The sequence below is a fragment of the Xenopus laevis genome, chromosome 2S (assembly GCF_017654675.1).
Source record: "Xenopus laevis strain J_2021 chromosome 2S, Xenopus_laevis_v10.1, whole genome shotgun sequence".
Lineage (NCBI taxonomy): Eukaryota > Metazoa > Chordata > Amphibia > Anura > Pipidae > Xenopus > Xenopus laevis.
In genome coordinates, this window is record NC_054374.1 from 16,821,097 (window position 1) to 16,840,903 (window position 19,807).

Consider the following 19,807-nt stretch of genomic DNA (forward strand, 5'->3'; position numbering starts at 1 on the left):
TGGGTTCTAGGGCAGTACCAGGTGCTAAAACATATCTGGGTCCCGCTGCCTTTTCTCGAATTCGCGCGTATTGTACCATAGAAGAAACACCATATATGAAGCCTCTTCTACAATCAAAAGCCCACAGCACTAATGCCACATGTTCTGCCCGGCTAAAAGTTGTTGCAGCTTTGCAAGTGGCCTCATTTAATATGGAATTCTGGGGGAACTGCGGGTAACACACTGTGATTTGTGACCAAAAACTGCACTTCGCTGTGATCATAAAAAAGGCTTATAATAAAGCACCACTTCAACCACCTGACCTGTAGCTTTGTGTCTATGCTCCTAACGGTATCACTATTTTGATTTGTGCATAGGGAGAAGCAAAACGACATTACTCTAGTCTAAGTAACCCATAGCAACAAATTAGCAGTTTGATATCACAGTCTGAAGGAGATGAAAGCAAATAATATATCCGGAACAAATATGATAATGAATAAATCAGTGTTGTGGCACATCGGATAGAACGCTGTATAAATACCTGAGATCGGATTTGAGCTGCCTTCTTGGGATCTACCATGCGGACATGCTCAAAGTGTTTGAGAGTGTGCTGTCTGTCCTTCTGCTCTGCCCGCACGTACTTCTTCAGCATGTTGAACACATGGCGGGGCTGAAAAAGAGATGGAAATCGGAGAAACAAGGTCAGCGGCACAGACGTTACTCCATTAAATGACAACGATAGGAATGGTCAGACATCATAAATGCACAAAGAACATTGGTTCTGAGCAGGTCTCCAAAAGCCCAACAGAGAACTAGGTATCCTGGGTCCAACTCAATAATTAGACCCATGGTGATAATGGGCTGATGGGAATTCTCCAAGGCAGGGACATTCTCTAGTAAAGCATACCTCCCGACTGTTTCGTTTTTCGCAGGACAGTCACGATTTTGACAGCACAACCCACAGTCCCGGGTTTGTTACTGAAATGTCTTATCTCCTGCACTGAACAGCCAGAAAAAGATACGTTTCTATCTTAATTGGCTTTTGGCTAGGGATGCACCGAATCCACTTCCTTCACGAATGATTGGGCCGAATACCGAACCCTAATTTGCATATGCAAATTAGGGGTGGTAATGGGAAAACATTTTTTACTTCCTTGTTTTCTGACAAAAAGTCACGCAATTTCCCTCCCCACCCCTAATTTGCATATGCAAATTAGGAGTCGGATTCGGTTCGGCAGAAGGAGTCGGCCGAATCCTGCTGAAAAAGGCCGAATCCCGAACCGAATCCTGGATTCAGTGCATCCCTACTTTTGGCAGAGAGCCCAGAATAGATTCGGTAACAATTTCAGATAAGCAAAGAAATAATTGTAACAATTTAAGATAAACAGTTCTCTTGGGGAAACGGAATCCACCTTCATTAGCAAAGCAGAAATAACACATAAACACCACAGTTTTTTTCCATACCTGAGTAAAAAGCTCTAGGAGCTCTCTGTTTGTTTAGGATAGCAGCTGCCATATTAGCTTGGTGTGACATAATTTCCTGCCTGAGTCTCTCCCTGTTCACTTATAGCTCTGTGCTCAGATTACATCAGAGAAGGGAGGAGGGAGAGGAGCAAACTGAGCATGCTCACGCCCAGGGCAAAGTGGTTTAAGTTGAAAACAGTAAGTCTGATACAACTTCCATGAGTACACAATAGGAGGAAAGAAATGCTGTGTTTCTTTTGACAGAGGACTCAGAGCAGCATTAGTTTGAGGATTTAGTGGTATATTTTGGTGGACCTTTCTGATAAGGCTTACTTAGTTTAACCTTTCCTTCTCCTTTAATTCCTCTTTGAATCAATTAAAATCTGCAGCCCTATACCAACAAAAAAATGTGAAACTGCACAGCATCACTGTTACATCTAATCCACCATATGAAGCCTAATATCAGGGTGTAGGGGAGTAGCCTGAAATGTCAGCTATAAATAACCCCCCCAAGGGGACACGATTCCTAGAAGCAATAGAAGCTTTAGCCCGAGTGCAATCAAGTATCTGATATTTATCCCTACAGCAGGAATCTGCTAAAACTATTATTCCGATAAAGGTCAAACATCTTAGAAAAATATTTGCTGCTTGGTAAGAAGTTGAGAAATTGTCCCAATTTCATTAAACCACATCACTAAATGTCAGCTTGAAAGGCTACAGATCACTTTAAATCTCCCCTGAAAGTTTATTAACAGTTTATTGCCAATCGATTAGCCACAACAGTGCGAGCTAGAACGCCATTTTTATTCTTTAGAATGCTTTTCCATATCTGAGTAAAAGGCTCTAGACGCTGTCTCTGTTTGTTTAGGATAGCAGCTGCCATATTAGCTTGCTGCGACATCACTTCCTGCCTGAGTCTCTGCCTGCTCGCTCATAGCTCTGGGCTCAGATTACAGCAGGGAGGGGAGAAGCAAACTGAGCATGCTCAAGCCCCCGCCGTGGCAGTTTAAGATGAAAACGGGAAGTCTGATACATGGTTACTAGGGTAATTTGGACCCTAGCAACCAGATTACTGAAATTGCAAACTGGAGAGCTGTTGCATAAAAATCTAAACTCAAAAAGCACAAATAATAAAAAAATGAAAAACAATTGCAAATTGTCTCAGAATATCCCTCTCTACATCATACTTAACCAGTGATCCCCAACCAGTAGCTCATGAGTAACATGTTGCTCTACAACCCCTTGGATGTTGCTCCCAGTGGCCTCAAAGCAGGGGCTTATTATTGAATTCCAGGCTTGGAGGCAAGTTTTGGTTGTATAAAAACCAGGTGCACTGCCAAATTGAATCTCAATGTAGGTTTACAATCCTCATAGGGGCTACCAATTAGCCAATCACAGCCCTTATTTAGCACCCGAAGGACAATTTCTATACTCCCCATCAGGCTGGCTGACATTCACTATGTGGACAGTTTATCATGGTGAACTCTGGCTTCAAACTGTCATTTACCCATGGTAAATCAAATTTAGAGGTCTGTAACAGTCATTTCCAGCTCTCCTTCTCCATTAACAATCGATAAGCATGTGAACTAAACCAATCTCAGTCAGGGTAGTGCATTTATTCTACTCGGCAAGAAAACACATGTTCAAAAGCAAGAGAGGGCTCCTCACATTAGCATTCATGTTTTAATTAATTACATGTGCCTTTAACCTTTAACCCATAAAATTGCCTGCTGTATTAGCAGCCAACAGCCTATGGCACAAGGAATTCTCAGAAATAGGTGGTGCAAAGGGGGCGTGGCCTGGGTGGAGTCAATGTGGCCAAGACACTCCTGGATCTCTTTGGAACCAGGTTGGCATCTCTTGCTGGGCGAGCGTGTGCACGAATTGACGCTCGCATGTGCATGCGCAGAAACTCAAATAGACGTGGAAACTGAACATACAGTCGCGGAGAAAGTGGACCGGACACGTGGTAGGCGACAGAGAGGGTACATGCCTGGGGCCCCCCAGCTTTGCGTTCAAAGCATGTGCCTTCTTCTAGTTCCGGCCCTGGCTTAGTATATATACTGTATAGTATATATATTGTATATATAATATTCATATATAACATTCATGGTGTTTTTGATGATTTCTCACAAGCCCTAAGATCAGCTGCCCAACAGCACTGCAACACTGAGCATGTGCAGTGCCACTGACACTCAAAGGACGGCCCAACAAGATCAGTAGATGGGGGGGGCTGCTGTCGACCACTTTTTCGGTCTGGGTCATTAGTGTTATAGGGCTGCTGTGCTTCTAGACTAGAACCATACGTTAAAATAGCAACTTCTTTTTTTAGGTTTTCGTTATCCTTCAGGGAGGATCAGTGTCAAGGTTCAAATGTGCAGGTTACAAGCAAAATAATTACATAGAAAGAAAGTTGCCTTAAAATAGTGAATTGGCACTGCCCATCTCTTTTTAACTACTTTCAATGATCTTCTTATTTTAACTGTGACTTTAGGTAATTGTAACCTATGGCTGTGAGTATGCCATTAGTAACTCCTCTAGTGTGGCCCCAAGGCTGTGCAATTAGATAACATACGGTTAATGATCGGTGCGTTTGGGTTCAGACAATAACATGGTGTCCCAGGCTGGGTGTGACAGTTACACTAGTGAGTGAATCACTGATTTCAGTTTCAGAGAGAGACTGCAGCCAGGACGGAGTGTTCTGCAGTTGGTGCAGGTCATTTCTCTTATTCACCGACTGAGTTTCCTGCTGATAAATGACATTCCCTAGGGCCCAGAAAGAGAACTAATAACAAGTTCTTATTCCAAAGGAAAAACAGTGACCGAGTAGAGCGAGAGAGAAAGTGTCTCCTACTGTCATTGCTTTCAATAGCAGGAATGTCCCCTCTGCCCCCCCCCCCCCGTACCAGCTCCCCAAGTGCAGAGCTGACAGTTGCTATGTATGGCCTTTTTACTTCCAGTCCCAGTGTCCCCAGCAATGATCTGCAACTAGTCATGTGCACTCTGGAAGTGGAGGCTCAGTGTCTATTCCTGCTTACTGGTTATAGTCCTGGGACTGGAAGAGATGTGGCCAAACCCAACCCTCACCCGTGCAGCCCCTCACCCATGCAGCCCCTCACCCGTGCAGCCCCTCCCTGCACTTGGGAAGTCAGTAAGGGGAGAGCAGATCGTTTTCCGAAGTGACCCGAAGTTTCCTCGTGAGACAACTTCATGCGAATTCGGAAAACGAAGCGCTCAGAGTGCCATCCCGCCGGAGATTTACAATGTAGCCGGCGGGAGGCAGTTCAGGGAGATTAGTCGCCCAGAAGAAGTGGAGATTTGTCGCTGGGGGACTAATCTCCCTGAATCTGTGCATGTGCCCTGACCCTAAAAGGCCAGTCCAACCCTCAATCCAGACATGGACTGGCAATCTGTGGGTTCTGGCAAATGCCAGAGGGGCTGCTATAAGGTCCCATAGAAAGTCAGTATTTAGTGGGCTGATGAGGGCTGATTGGGCCTCTATGTGGGCTCATTGGGCCTCTGTGTACCTGACATGCCAGGGCCTATTTTAATTCTCAGTCCGGACCTGCCACAATCCTTGACCCTCCAGAAAACCTTAGCCCACTCTCAGTACTATTATTCTTCCTCTCTTCACTGAACCTCTATTCTCCTAGACTCTTTTCTTTACTTACTATAATCTATTATTCCATCTATTTAGCCTCTTTGTTCTCATAGAAATGCCGGTGACATACACTGCCTGTGACATCATAGCCAGAACAATTCTGACACGATTATCAACACAGGTATGGGAACCTGTTATCCAGAATACATGGGGTTTTCATGATAAGGGATTTTTTCTGTAAAAAGGTTGTTCACCTTTGAGTTAATTTTAGTTATGATGTACAGAGTGATATTCTGAGACAATTTGCAATTGGTTTTCATTTTTTTTGTGGTTTTTGAGTTATTTAGCTTTTTATTCAGCCGTTCTCCAGTTTACGGTTTCAGCAATCTGTGTCCAAATTCCCCTAGCAACCATGTATTGATTTAAATAAGAGACTGGAATAGGAATAGGAGAGGCCTGAATAGAAAGATGAGCAATAAAAAGTAGCAATAACTAAAAAAGTGTAGCCTTACAGAGCATTTGTTTTTAGATGGGGTCAGTGACCCCCCCCTCATTTGAAAGCTGAAAAGAGCCAGAGTAAATAGACAAATAATTAAAAAACTATAAAAAATTAAGACCAACTGAAAAGTTGTTTAAAATTGTCCAATCTATAATATACTAAAAGTTAACTTAAAGGTGGACCACCCCTTTCAGTCTAATAAAAATTAATTTAAACATTAAATAAACCCAACAGGAATGGTCAATTATATCTTACTGTTTAATTAATACAGAGAGAAGGGAAATCATTTTGAATTGAATAATTTGATTCTATGGGAGACGGCCTTCCCGTAATTCGGAGCTTTCTTTATAACGGGTTTCCAAATAACGAATCCCATACCTGTACTGTAACCAATATTATACATACCCGTGGAGGATCGGCTTGCAGAGCGGTGATGTAATTCTCCAGGGCAATTCGTCGCCGATCATTTAACGTGGCTTCCACTCGGGCCATATGGGTCTCGACCAGTTGTTGCCTTTCGTTTGCAGCTTCTTGCTCTAGGGATTCGACTTTCTCCTGGAAATGCTGAAAGGATAAACAGAGATGTATTGAAGAAATGAAGAGCTGTGCATAAGCGTATGTGCAAAAAGTCAGTAAATGTTTGCAAAGTGAATTCCAAGCGGCTTTCCAGTATACATTCAGTAAACAAACCTGGATGGATAAATTTGGGTTTAGTTCCCCTTTAAAAATAAAACTATTAGCGATGCACCGGTTCGGGATTCAGCCTTTTTCAGCAGGATTCGGCGAATCCTTCTGGCGGCCGAATCAAATTTGCATATGCAAATTAGGGTCAGGGAAAGAAATCGCGCGACTTTTTGTCACGAAACAAGGAAATAAAAAATGTTTTCCCCTTCCCACCCAGATTCAGATTCGGTTCAGCCAAATCTTTTGGGGGTTTGGCCGAATCCAAAATGGTGAATTTGGTGCATCCCTAAAAACTATTATTTGCTGCTATGTCGACAGCTACAAAGTGTTGAAGTGTGAAGACCACAGTGCTGCACTAACACAGTTTTAATTAATTTTCTGTCTTGTACATGGATTAATAGAGTCAGCTCCCTGCTGGAGGTGCCTCATTGCAATTACCCAACTCGGTGAACGTTATCGGGTACATGAAATAATTTGACACTAAAGTAGGCCGGGGATGCTTTTATTTCTTATTACAATAATAACATTTGGGCAAATGCTTCATGCACGCTGGCAGGGAAGCCCCGAAAGAAAGCCGTTTAGATTATTTAAATGCGTCAGCGGAAGTGGAACCGTTTGGGCAATTTCTTCCCTCCGAGATATTTATTCTGCCTATTTTAAACAAATCCCGGGTGCACTTCGCTGTAACAGGCTGTGCTTGGAGCACAAGAGAGCCGTCACATCTAGACAACATTCCAATCCTGATTAATCCACAAAGCTCACACCAGCAAAGGGTTTCCTGAGGTGCAACTGTAGGAGGAAGAAACCTACAAAGACATGTTAAAATAAAAAAAAAATAATAATAAAAAAAAAAAAAAAAAAATATATATATATATATATATATATATATATATATATATATATATATATATATATATGGTTCAAAAGGACCCACACTCCAAGATCAGTGAAAAATCAGTGTTTTATTTTTCAACCTTGTGCATCCAACATTTCCTCGATAAAGGCCCTAATGTTCCCCTCAGCAGCCAAACAATAGAACAATGGGAAGGTAACCAGATAGCAGCTCCCTAACACAAGATAACAGCTACCTGGTAGATCTAAGAACAACACTCAATAGTAAAAACCCATGTCTCACTGAGACACATTCAGTTACATTGAGAAGGAAAAACAGTAGCCTGCCAGAAAGCATTTCTCTCCTAAAGTGCAGGCACAAGTCACATGACTGGGGGCAGCTGGGAAATTGACAAAATGTCTAGCCCCATGTCAGATTTCAAAATTGAATATAAAAAAAATCTGTTTGATCTTTTGAGAAATAGATTTCAGTGCAGAATTCTGCTGGAGTAGCACTATTAACTGATGTGTTTTGAAAAAAAACATGTTTTCCGATGACAGGATCCCTTTAAATTCTGATGCTAATTGCACTGGTTTCTGTGCTGTGCTCTCTCCTAAAGTGCAGGCACAAGTCACATGACTGGGGGCAGCTGGGAAATTGACAAAATGTCTAGCCCCATGTCAGATTTCAAAATTGAATATAAAAAAATCTGTTTGCTCTTTTGAGAAATAGATTTCAGTGCAGAATTCTGCTGGGGTAGCACTATTAGCTGATGCGTTTTGAAAAAAAACATGTTTTCCGATGACAGGATCCCTTTAACAAAATTACCCACCAGCACGTTGGCTCACATCTTTTTTTTAATCTACCAGGCAGCTGTTATCTTGTGTTAGGGAGCTGCTATCTGTTTACTGTCCCATTGTTCTGTTGTTAGGCTGCTGGTGGGGGGGGGGATGATATCGCACCAACTTGCAGTACAGCAGTTAAGAGTGACTGAAGTTTATCAGAGCACAAGTCACATGACTGGGGCAGCTGGGAAACTGACAATATGTCTAGCCCCATGCCAGATTTCAAAATTAAATATTAAAAAATCTGTTGGCTCTTTTGAGAAATTAATTTCAATGCAGAATTCTGCTGGAGCAGCACGATTAACTCCCATGGCAGCATCCCTTTAAAGAGCAGCTGAAAAGATGTAGTCATATGTAGAGTTGCATATGGTTATCTGGGCAGGTACGGTGGCCCGCTGATCCCAAGCAATACCCACATTATACACTGTAGCTATTGGTCGTTGTCTGGGCAGGTTCGTCTGCCGTTGCACCATCTTGGCCAGTGTATGCTGTTCCAATCTCTAAACCTCTTTGAGCAAAATATCGGAACAATAAAAAGGTGGTAATACAGTGTGTGGCCCCTTATACACTGACTATTGGCATATTTGAACCAACAGAGTAGAGCTCTGTTGCCTCCCACTGACTGGAATATCAACAGCCTGCACTTGCAGATCTTGGGTGGTAATTTAGTAATGTGTGCCCAGTTTGGTAACTGGACTAGAACCCCATAGCAGCCAATCAACATGTAGTATCTACTGGTCAGTTGACTGAAAACAAAGTCTACTGTGATTAACCAGACTTGGAAAAACCTTTGATTGCTAAAGTGTTGGCCTATAATTGCTTAATAAAGTGGGTTTGGGATTTGAGTAAGAGCTCATTAGTCAATGGGAGACTGTAGGATGATTTAGTGCACTAGTCTGTTGGCTGCAATACCCTGGAGGAACATAAGGCCTCTCTTTCCTTCAGATGAAATTGGAGGCTTTCTTGGAGGCATTCAAGTAGATGCAATGAATTTTAATTAGTGGAAAGAATTATGATCATTTCTAGATCTTTCTCATTAACCAACTGTTCACTAATTAGTATAAATATGACTTACAGAATGAACTAAGCCCTGCGCCAATCAACTGTGCCGGAGTTGTATGCAACCAACTGAGCCGGAGATCAAGTGTTGTACTAAAGCCTAGTCAATTACCTGTATTACTGCCTTCTTGTCAGCCTTGGGAAGGTTCTTTGCTTGGCGTTCAGCTTCCTCCCATTCCTTCATCACCTGCAGAGAGAGGGCAACAAACCAATAGTAAATAAACCCCATAAGACGAATACCGTTATGTAAATGCAACGGAGGGGCCGAGTCAAATGCAATTGTCGTGAGCGGAAATGAGATTCAATATGGTTGTTCTTGTATGACATTTCCAACTCTCGGTGGCAGCAACTCATGGATTTGAATCTGCATTAGGCTTTTGCTGCCAGTTGCAATGATGCCAGTTGCAACAATTACTGAAGAGGCTACTCCACTGTGGAATGTTGGGCTTTCACGGCCCATTGTAGGTGCAGAAGGACATGGATAAGAACTTGCTGGTCAGGCTCCAACGGTTTCAGTTGGTCGCACTGAGAATACGGTGTTCCTTGCACAGAGGATACTGATCATGCAGAAATGGAGCCGCTGTACCGAAACCCTGAATTTAGTTATTTTTATGATCATAGAACAGAATAATCACTGCAGCCCTGATTGATTATAAAGCCTTTGTTTGGTGTCCTGGGCCCAAGCAATGTTCTTGACCTCGTATGAGAATGCGGGAGAAAAAAACATCTCTGCATCATGCTGAAGGATCAGGTTTCTGAAGTCAAAAGCAGAGAGATCTGTGCTGAGCGAATGGAAACACAAGGAAATCAGAAGTGGAACAGAGCCAGCACCGTACTCTCTGGCTTATATCCAGTCGTAATAAGCGCTAGCTGCAGTCTGGATCTGCTTTACTGCAATGTTGTGCTTAATGCAGTCAGACTGCTGCACGAGCCTACTCCCTGCTGTATATCAACTCTCCCTACAGACGGACATGACTGCAAGTACAGTAGCACAGGGCACTATGCAAACAAACTGTGCTCACTCTGCTGCTTTAGATACCCCACTGGAGTCACACTGTGTGTATTAAAGGAGAACTAAAGCCATACTAAAAAAGTAAGTTAGACATGTTGTACATTATGTTTTGGGCTTCTGTATCAGCCCAAGGCAACCACAGTCCTTTAGCAGTAAAGATCTGTGTCTCCAAAGATGCCCCAGTAGCTCCCCATCTTCTTTTCTGCTGATTCACTGCACATGCTCTGTGCTGCTGTCACTTACTGAGCTTAGGGACCCACTCACAATATACAGTGTTACAATATAAGGCTGATTAGTAATTAAAATAGATAATTACTACATGGCAGCACAGAAACCAGTGCAATTAGCATCAGAATTTAATAATCAGCCCTGTAGCATCACCTTATATTACAGACCAACCTTATTTTCTGCTTGATAATTAGTGACGAGCCCTAAGCTTAGCTTCTCAACAGCTGCTCAGAGCCCACTGAGCATGTGAGTGTCACAGACACTTTCCAAGATGGTGACCCCCTGTGACAAGTTTGAAGTCCTGGATCATTGCTGCTATTGACAAGCTGAAAATTTAGGCTGGTGCATTAAATTCACTATATAAAATATGGCATTTTTAGCCACCTTCATTTTTAGCGTTTAGTTCTCCTTTAATGGTAGTTGATACTATGCTCTGCCGTCCAGCTGTGCCTTGTTGCATGTGCAGCCTAATGGGGTAATGTTGCCAAGCTTGCTTCAACTCTACTAACCCACAGCAACATTTGCATTCAGGTTGACCAGTAAATGCTATCTGCTGTTTTGTTGCTATGGGTTACTAGACCACCATAAAATCATATTTTGTGCCAATATGTAAGTGAAACTACACAACACTCTAATAAACAAACATCAGTTTCAGTTAAGGCCACCACAGCGCCCTCTAAGTTTCTGGCAGTTTCTTGTACCCTCCCTTTTACTACATCTCTAGGTCACCTGGTACATTAATCTAACTGGTGTGCCCGGCTGGTACACATTCCTGCAGCCTCCCGAGACCCCAATCAGAACACATCTCTCTAATACACGCAGTGAAATGTACCAGTCCAGCACATCACACCATTAGAGAAGCACATGGGAAGACTGAGGAGCGTGAGCCCAGCTTTTAAATAGTAAAATCATCTATGTTGCCCAGCCCAACTGAAATAAATCACCCCTGTACTTAAAGTGATCAACTTAGTCCTCCCAAACTGAATGCACATTGTGCTTTTTTTCCTTTTTGCTGGAGGGGGGAGGGAGGGAGAGGGGTGATATCACTCCAACTTGCAGTACAGCAGTAAAGAGTGGCTAAAGTTTATCAGAGCACAAGTCACATGACTGGGGGCAGCTGGGAAACTGACAATATGTCTAGCTCCATGTCTGATTTCTTTTTTTTATTTTTCATTTTTGTATTGATTTTACTGGCATGTCTTGGGGTTAATGCAATGCTCATAATCTACTTTATAAAGTGATCCTGCCAGCATGACTGAGGATGTGCTACTTATTATTTATGCAGAGATTGTAGTGGCCTGCCAAGTCATTTTGGCTAAAGAAGTGGTAAAAAAAGGAGGTTGCCCAAAATGTCAGTGAGCATCACATTTGCCTTATGCCAAATATTTTGTTGAGGTGACCCTATTTGCAGTAGCCTTACCTCGGACATCTTCTCCCGGTGCTTGCCCTCCAACCTCTCCTTTGCTTTGAGGAAGCGGTCGTGTTCGTTTTCATCATTAGGGTTTTCCAGGTACTTGTCGACTGCGTCAGGGGTGCTGACGGCTGTGGCGGGAACTGCTGAGAGGGGCGGGGGGAGAATTTGAAGAACAGAAAGAAAAGGGTAGTGAGGAAAGGGAGCTTGGTTGGCAGAAAGGTGGGTAAGAAATCTAGACTTTGGGAATACATGAGATGCAGATAAAAGTCTCCCATATGCTGAGCAACATTGGATCCTAGGAAAGGTTAGAATGGTCAGAATACAGAAAATTTTGAGGGATTCACATCCACACATGAAAGGCAAATAAGAATAAAAATATCTTTCTAAATAGAATTTCCAAGAAAAGACATATCTGCTTTAAAATTTAAACAGGAGCAATTAAATTACTGGTATTAATTTCACTGACGATTTCATTTATTCTTCTGTATGGATTCAGGTATGGCAGATAGTAATTTATCACTATCTTCATCTATATCTACCTATCTCTATATATATGCATCCATCCACCTGTCTATCTACCTACCAAATTATCTACCTACCCATCTATATCTATCTATAGCCATCCATCCCCCTATTAACCCATCCATAGCCATTCATATCTATGCATCCATCCATCTATCCATACCAATCTATCCATCCATCGCTATATCTATCATCTATCCATCTCTATATCTATCTTTCCATCCATCCATCCATCCATCTCTATACCTATTTATCCATCCATCTCTATAACTATCTATCCATCCATCGCTATATCTATCTATCCATCTCTATATCTATCTTTCCATCCATCCATCCATCTCTATACCTATGTATCCATCCATCTCTATACCTATCTATCCATCCATCTCTATATCTATCTATCCATCTCTATATCCATCCATCCATCCCTATATCTATCTATCCATCCCTCTATCCATCTCTATATATATATCTATCTATCCATCTGTATATCCATCCATCCATCTCTATATCCATCTCTATATCTATCTATCCATCCATCCATCTCTTTATCTATCCATATAGACACACGTCTATCTCTATCCATCCTTCCATCTCTTTCTCTCTCTATCAATAGCTATAGATCCATTCATTTCTATGTATCCATCTATAAATCATCTATAAATCATCTATATTGTTCTCTCTCCCCCTATTTCTCTCTGTTTATGTCTACCTATATATTGCTCTACCTACCTATCTCTTTATCACTCTCTAGCAATCATCTCTTTCTCAACCAACCTGTCGATCTCTCTCTCTCTCTCTTTAGATATGTAATATTAAATATTAACTATGCTTAACCTGTGCATTACTAATACACCTTCAGTGAATGCAAACACAAATATCCTTAAATATCCTGACGCATGGAGAATTCTTCTGCAATTGAATGTGCACATAACCATATAAAAATCTATAAAACATTATCATTAATAACCCTCTAAATATATAGGTAAGAAGGGGGAAAATGAGTTCCATAATAGAGAAATCAATGACCATGAAAAAGACACACAAATATCATGAAAATATGATATCCTAATGGCAGTAGCAGCATGGGAAAACTCACTGTAGTGCATATCCCATTAATGAGACATTTCGTATTTACACGTCTGGGATACATAGATGAAGTTCAACCCCTCCAAATGAAAACCCAGCCTCCATACACACACCCCGTCCTACTTTCACATAAATTCTATATACCCATACCTATACTAACTATAGAGTTTAGTATCACAATTATGTTTGCCTTTTACAGTGATGCAAGTCTCCAAATAAAGCTCTGGAATCCCCTCTGGGATCATTTCTATATTTCTTTTTGTTTGTTTCGGAGATCCCCAGCTTTACGTTCGGCTGAAAGGAAATCCTATTTACTTTGCCCTTTTATTAGCATAATGCCGTTTGTATAAGCAGAAAATGCATTGGCTATTGTTAATGTTGATGTCGAAATACTAATGTAGATTTATCTGAATGTGGAACACTGCAGCTTGTCTTTTCCCATCAGGTTTGTCACAGAAATAGAACTGTGTGTCCAACAGGCACAGGGTAAGGTCACAGCACTGCAAAATATGTTAGCGCTATATTAATACATGTTAATAATAAGTCACACACATACATACACAAATATTTGAAAAAATAGGTATTTTAACCACAAGTGAAACTGATGATTATTTCCTTACTATACAGTTATACGATCTGTAATCAGGAAACCCATTATCAAGAAAGCGCCAAAAGCATATTTCAGTTGTGAAAACTGCATACTTGAATGCCAGAATACAGACAAAAATAACAGCAGTTCATACGCTAGAAGGAGAATATACCCAAATGGTAAGTGGGCTTCACTTTTTATTAGGGATGCACCGAATCCACTATTTGGGATTCGGCCAAATCTTTTATCAAGGATTCGGCCGAATCCCAAATAGTGGATTAGGCGCATCCCTAATAAAAAGTGAAGCCCACTTACCAGTTGGGTATATTACCAAACCGAATCTGAATTTGCATATGCAAAGTCACGTGATTTCCCTCCCCACCCCTAATTTACATATGCAAATTAGGTTTCGGATTCGATTCGCCCAGGCACAAGGATTCAGCCAAATCCGAATCCTGCTGAAAAGGCCGAATTCTGTGCATACTTATTTTTTATTTATTTCCTATGAATAAGGCAGTAATGGTCTGTAGGGGTGCATAGTCTGGCATCACTAGAAGAACCTTACTAGTCATTAGGGCTGGTCGATTTTAACCCGTTTCACTTTGCCAAAAAGTCGTCAAAATGTATTAAAGTCTATGGGCGACAATTTTTTGTTTGACGCGCAACATTTTTTTCCCCCTACCATTGAAGTCTATGGGAAAAATTCGCTCATCCCTCCTAGTCATTTGTATAAATGGTTTCAGCAGAGAGAGCAGTGACTGCTGGGTGAGCCCCAACTAAACTAGAATAACATCACTAGTGCTTATAAACTGCTGTTATAGTGTCATGAATTTGGGCAATTTCCCATATCACAAACTTATTGCTTAGATCTGCACAGGATTTAGTTAAAAAAAACATGCTTGAGAAGGGAACGGCAATCAAGTAAAAAAAAAAATCAGAATCAATATAGGTAATTATAATCAACTTTCCAAGTACAATAATTGTATTTTCTGAACTGAGCACGGAAATTAAAAATATTAATTGGTTTTAAAGTCATTTTTAAGTGCTGGCGCCACTCGGTGACCAGGTGGTAGCGCCAGGGTTCCCTTTGTGGTCAGTATCGGATAGGTGCATCGGACGTGTACCTGAAGTATTATGTATGGACGTCAATTGCACGGCCTACACTAGAAATGACAGTAGATGGACTTCTGTGCAGTTGTGTCTGATTTGGGACTAGATATGAAAGTATATATTTGTGGATACAACTTCATCAGGCACCGTTACCATTAGGTCAGGCACAACTCCCCCTTTGGTACTTAAAGGAGAACTAAACCCAAAAAATTAATGTCTAAAATGCCATATTTTTTTATACTGAACTTATTGCACGAGGCTAAAGTTTCAGCTTGTCAATAGCAGCAATGATCCAGGACTTCAAACTTGTCACAGGGGGTCACCATCTTGGAAAGTGTCTGTGACACTCACATGCTCAGTGGGCTCTGATTGGCTGTTGAGAGGCTAAGCTTAGGGCTCGTCACTAATTATCCAGCAGAAAATGAGCTTCCCCTGTAATATAAGCTGATGCTACAGGGCTGATTATTAAATTCTGATGCTAATTGCACTGGTTTCTGTGCTGCCATGTAGTAATTATCTGTATTAATTACTAATCAGCCTTATATTGTGACATTTCTATTCTATGTGTACTGTATATTGTGAGTGGGTCCCTAAGCTCAGTAAGTGACAGCAGCACAGAGCATGTGCAGTGAATCAGCAGAAAAGAAGATGGGGAGCTACTGGGGCATCTTTGGAGACACAGATCTTTACTGCTAAAGGACTGTGGTTGCCTTGGGTTTGTACAGAAGCCCAAAACATAATGTACAACATTTCTAGCTACTTCTTTAGTTAGGCTTTAGTTCTCCTTTAAAGGGGTGAAAAACTGCACTGTGGGAGAAAAACATGACCATTGCCTTTAAAATTGCACCTTGCTCACTGTGCTTGTGGACATATATGACCTCTCAGTTCTCCTGCAGTCAAGACTACAATTCCCACAATGCCTTGTATGTCGCTTCACAGAACATGCAAGGCATTGTGGGAGCCGGAGGAGAGCAATTTCATGTACAAATAACTTTAAAACCAATGAACATCCCATGGATATGTTGCTAAGAACTTTTTTCCCTTCTACATTTTGTTTGCTAATATGTTTTTTATTTGCTTGGCGTTCCCCTTTGTAAAAATATAGATATACAATATATTTATACATTAATAGCGTACATCGTTTAATTAGAGACATAAACTACAAGTAATAGTTAAACATGACTTTCATTTCCTGATTTCCCTATGACTTTCTACCAGGAACAAAGGGCGGACATTTCTCTTTGGGTCCTTCGTAGATGAGGCAACTCACTCAATTGTGCAAGTGTTGGTGCTTTATTGATGATGTAATTCATTTCCACGTGCAAGTGCCGGTGCTTTGAGCATAATGTAATGCACTTATAAGTGCAAGTGCTGGCACCTTACCAATGATGCTAATTCCCTTACATGTGAAAGTGCTGCCACTTTATCGAATCTGAAATATATTAACAGATTAAAGGGATACAAGCCCTTACTGATCTAATGACCTGTACAAAGTCTACTACATTCTTCACTATTTCTAAGTATAGCAAAGGACTACATCTAAGAAGGCAAGTATAAGTTGAAAAACATTAGATTTTTAAATGATTTGGTACATATTTAAACTGTAAACTAAACCGATACAGCTGAGCAGACTTCTGTTGAAAATGAGCAAAGCCAAATACTACTGTAACTCTTCCAACTTTGGCTCATGGCTTTACCCGGGTGCTAATGGAGGTCACCAAATGACCAACATTTCTATTCGGTACTATAAAACTATGCACAGGAACATGGCAATGAAGGCTGATTAGCTAATCTGCTAAAAGTCCAACAGGCAGTTTTTGGATAGTTTAAGGTTTGACAGCCATTTCCAACCCAAGTTCCATTTTACAAGATTACGCAGAAGAGCAATGTACTCTGTTTATTGATCTCATTCCTGCTCTAACCTATCAGTTGGTTTAACTTTGCCAACATGTCCAATCAGAGTAAATTTCAATTGAAATGGTGGCCTTCAGGCACAGGGGCTTATATCAGGCTCTGATGGTTGTTAAAGGAAAACAATACCTCCCAAACAATGTAGGTCTCTATAAGGGTAAGGCCACACGAGGAGATTCGGGGAGATTTTGTCGCCTGGCGACTAATCGCCTTGTCTTTTGAGCGTTGAAAACGCATCGCCGCGTGTGCATTAGTGCAGGCGACTTTGCATTGTAACCTATGGGGAAAAACGCTGAGGCAGTTCGGGGAGATAGTCGCTCAAAAGACGAGGCGATTAGTTGCCAGGCAACAAAATCTCCCCGAATCTCCTCGTGTGGACTAGCCCTAAAAAGATGAACAAACCCTGCGTCATGTAAATAAACAATTTTCGTAATAATATACTTATCTAGTAGTATGTAGCATTGGGTAATCATAAATAGAAAATTGCCATTTTAAAAAATAAGGGCCGCCCCCTGGGATGTTACGATTCACTGTGCACACAAACACACCAACAAACCGTAATTGTTAGGTCACATGAGCCAATTAAAAGACAGAGTTGTGTCTTTTGCTTCCACACTTCTTCCTGTTACAGTTAGAGCTGCAGCATTTCTGGTCAGGTGATCTCTGAGGCAGCACACAGACCATCACGAAATGGTGGCTCAAGGCAAGAGATGTAAAAGGGCAAAATTTACTTAAATATATAGAACAGTTTGGTAAGATTCTTTAATATGCCACTTAATATGATGTAAACTATCTGTTGCTTAAGTGTTCATTTTGGGGTATAGTTTTGCTTCAACAGCTTTATAGAATAGATCTAATATAATTTAATGTAAAACTGATCTTCCTCTAGAAGGCTTTTCAACGTATCTGTCTGGGGCAACAGAACTGATGAAGTTCCTTGTTTTAGAGAAAAGAATGAAAGGAGCCAGGTGTCCTGTAGCATATCATTAAAGCTTTGCTGCCTAGAGAGACTAAAGATGGCATATTATTTTATGAAAAAGACAGAGATTATATTCCAGATTTGTATATTTATTAGACACAGTTTCCACACACACTGCAACTTCACTCGCGTAAATTATAAAGGGTATCTCAGCATTCATCACCTTAAATGGATGTTGTCATGATTTTTATGATGTATTTTTTATTTCTAAATGACACTGTTTACACTGCAAATAATTCACTCTACAATATCAAATTTAATCACTGAACCAGCAAATGTATTTTTTAAGTTATAATATTGTTGTGTAGGCAGCCATCTCAGGTCATTTTGCCTGGTCATGTGCTTTCAGAAAGAGCCAGCACTTTAGGATGGAACTGCTTTCTGGCAGTTCTGTAAGTGATTGTGTCGCAGTGGGACCTGGATTTTACTATTGAGTGCTGTTCTTAGATCTACCAGGGAACTGTTATCTTGTGTTAGGGAGCTGTTATCTGGTTACCTTCCCATTATTCTGTTGTTAGGCTGCTGGGGGGGGGAGGGGGATGATATCATTCAAACTTTCAGTACAGCAGTAAAGAGTGACTGAAGTTTATTAGAGCACAAGTCACATGACTTGGGGCAGCTGGGAAATTGACAATATGTCTAGCCCCATGTCAGATTTCAAAATTAAATATAAAAAAATCTGTTTGCTCTTTTGAGAAACGAATTTCAGTGCAGAAATCTCCTGGAGCAGCACTATTAACTGATGCGTTTTGAAAAAAACATTGACAGTATCCCTTTAATTACCTTCCAACGTGCAGATCAATCAATGAAGGGAAGCATTCTCAGGCAAGACTAGAAGGGGATCATAATTCTTGGACACACAACAAACCACCACCACCAGCAGCCCTGGAGCTCTAATGAGTCCCAGGGGTAGAATGAGTTAGATTTGAATATCTCACAGATGACGTGTTAGTCCAAACACAGAATGAAGGAATTTGTGGGTATCATGCCTCCTCAGAAGCAGAAAAGAGGTTAATTGGGTGGCACGTACGGAGACACAAGCGGTTAACAAGAAGAACTGGCGTGAGGTTAGTGACAGCGCAGGCCCATTCCCGGAAATCAGAATCAGGACTAGATCTGTTATGAGCAACAGGTCCCGAAAAAGGTCCACTTACTGACGCTGCCACAGACTGCCATGCAGTAATCCTCAGAGTCAAAGTTGTTTCGGTTCCCGCCACAGCCTCCATAAATGAACTGGGCGCACTCCCTTTCCGTCACATCATAATACCAGCGGGGGATCATTTCTCGACAAGGGCCAGTCTCAGCTTGCTCAGAGCACACCTCTATTTAGGACGTGAAGGAATTTCATTTAGCAATAATACAGCATTCGTTTCACTAACTGCTAAAATAGTTGAACAGAAATGGCAAAAAGTAAAAATTAAATCTTATGAATACAGTATGAGACATTTTTGTTGCCCGTCAAACATGACCTAAGGTAGGTACTGGCTGCCGACTTGGCCACAATAGTAGACCTCTGGTTTGTGAGTAGTGCAAGAATCAACGAATATCTACTTGGGCTCAGTGACTACCAATTCAATGAGGTAGAAATTCTTAGTCTAGGACACCAATGGTCTATTCTTAAAAAAGGCCCTAATGTGAGCTGAAACGTTGGATGTATAAGGTCTATACCAGGGGTCCCCAACCTTTTTTGGACCGGGGACCAACAAAGAGCCACATTTTTTTCCAAGGACCTGATGGGGGTGTTTTGGAGGGGGTCAGGGTCGTGTGTATATATATATATATATATATATATATATATATATATATATATATATATATATATATATATATATATATATATATATATATACCCTTCCCAGCTATAGTCAGGTGATCCCACTGGTGTCTAATAAAAGGGCAGCCAAGTTTGGGAGTTTTACTTTGAAAGCAGCGAGTAAGTTGCAGGTAAAACTTAGTCCCTTTGTAAAATGTATAATGAAGCAATAGAATT

General features: G+C 41.1%; 1 protein-coding gene across 1 annotated transcript in view; it reads right to left on the minus strand.

Annotated features, from left to right (window-relative positions):
- app.S (amyloid beta precursor protein S homeolog) overlaps positions 1–19,807 on the minus strand; it is a gene marked incomplete at its 3' end in the record, with an annotated part of 132,875 nt that overhangs the window by 20,544 nt on the left and 92,524 nt on the right. Inside the window, 4 exon segments of the mRNA NM_001086095.1 lie at positions 521–649; positions 5,949–6,107; positions 9,076–9,150; positions 11,624–11,760. Of these exon segments, the coding sequence (NP_001079564.1) occupies positions 521–649; positions 5,949–6,107; positions 9,076–9,150; positions 11,624–11,760 (500 nt within the window).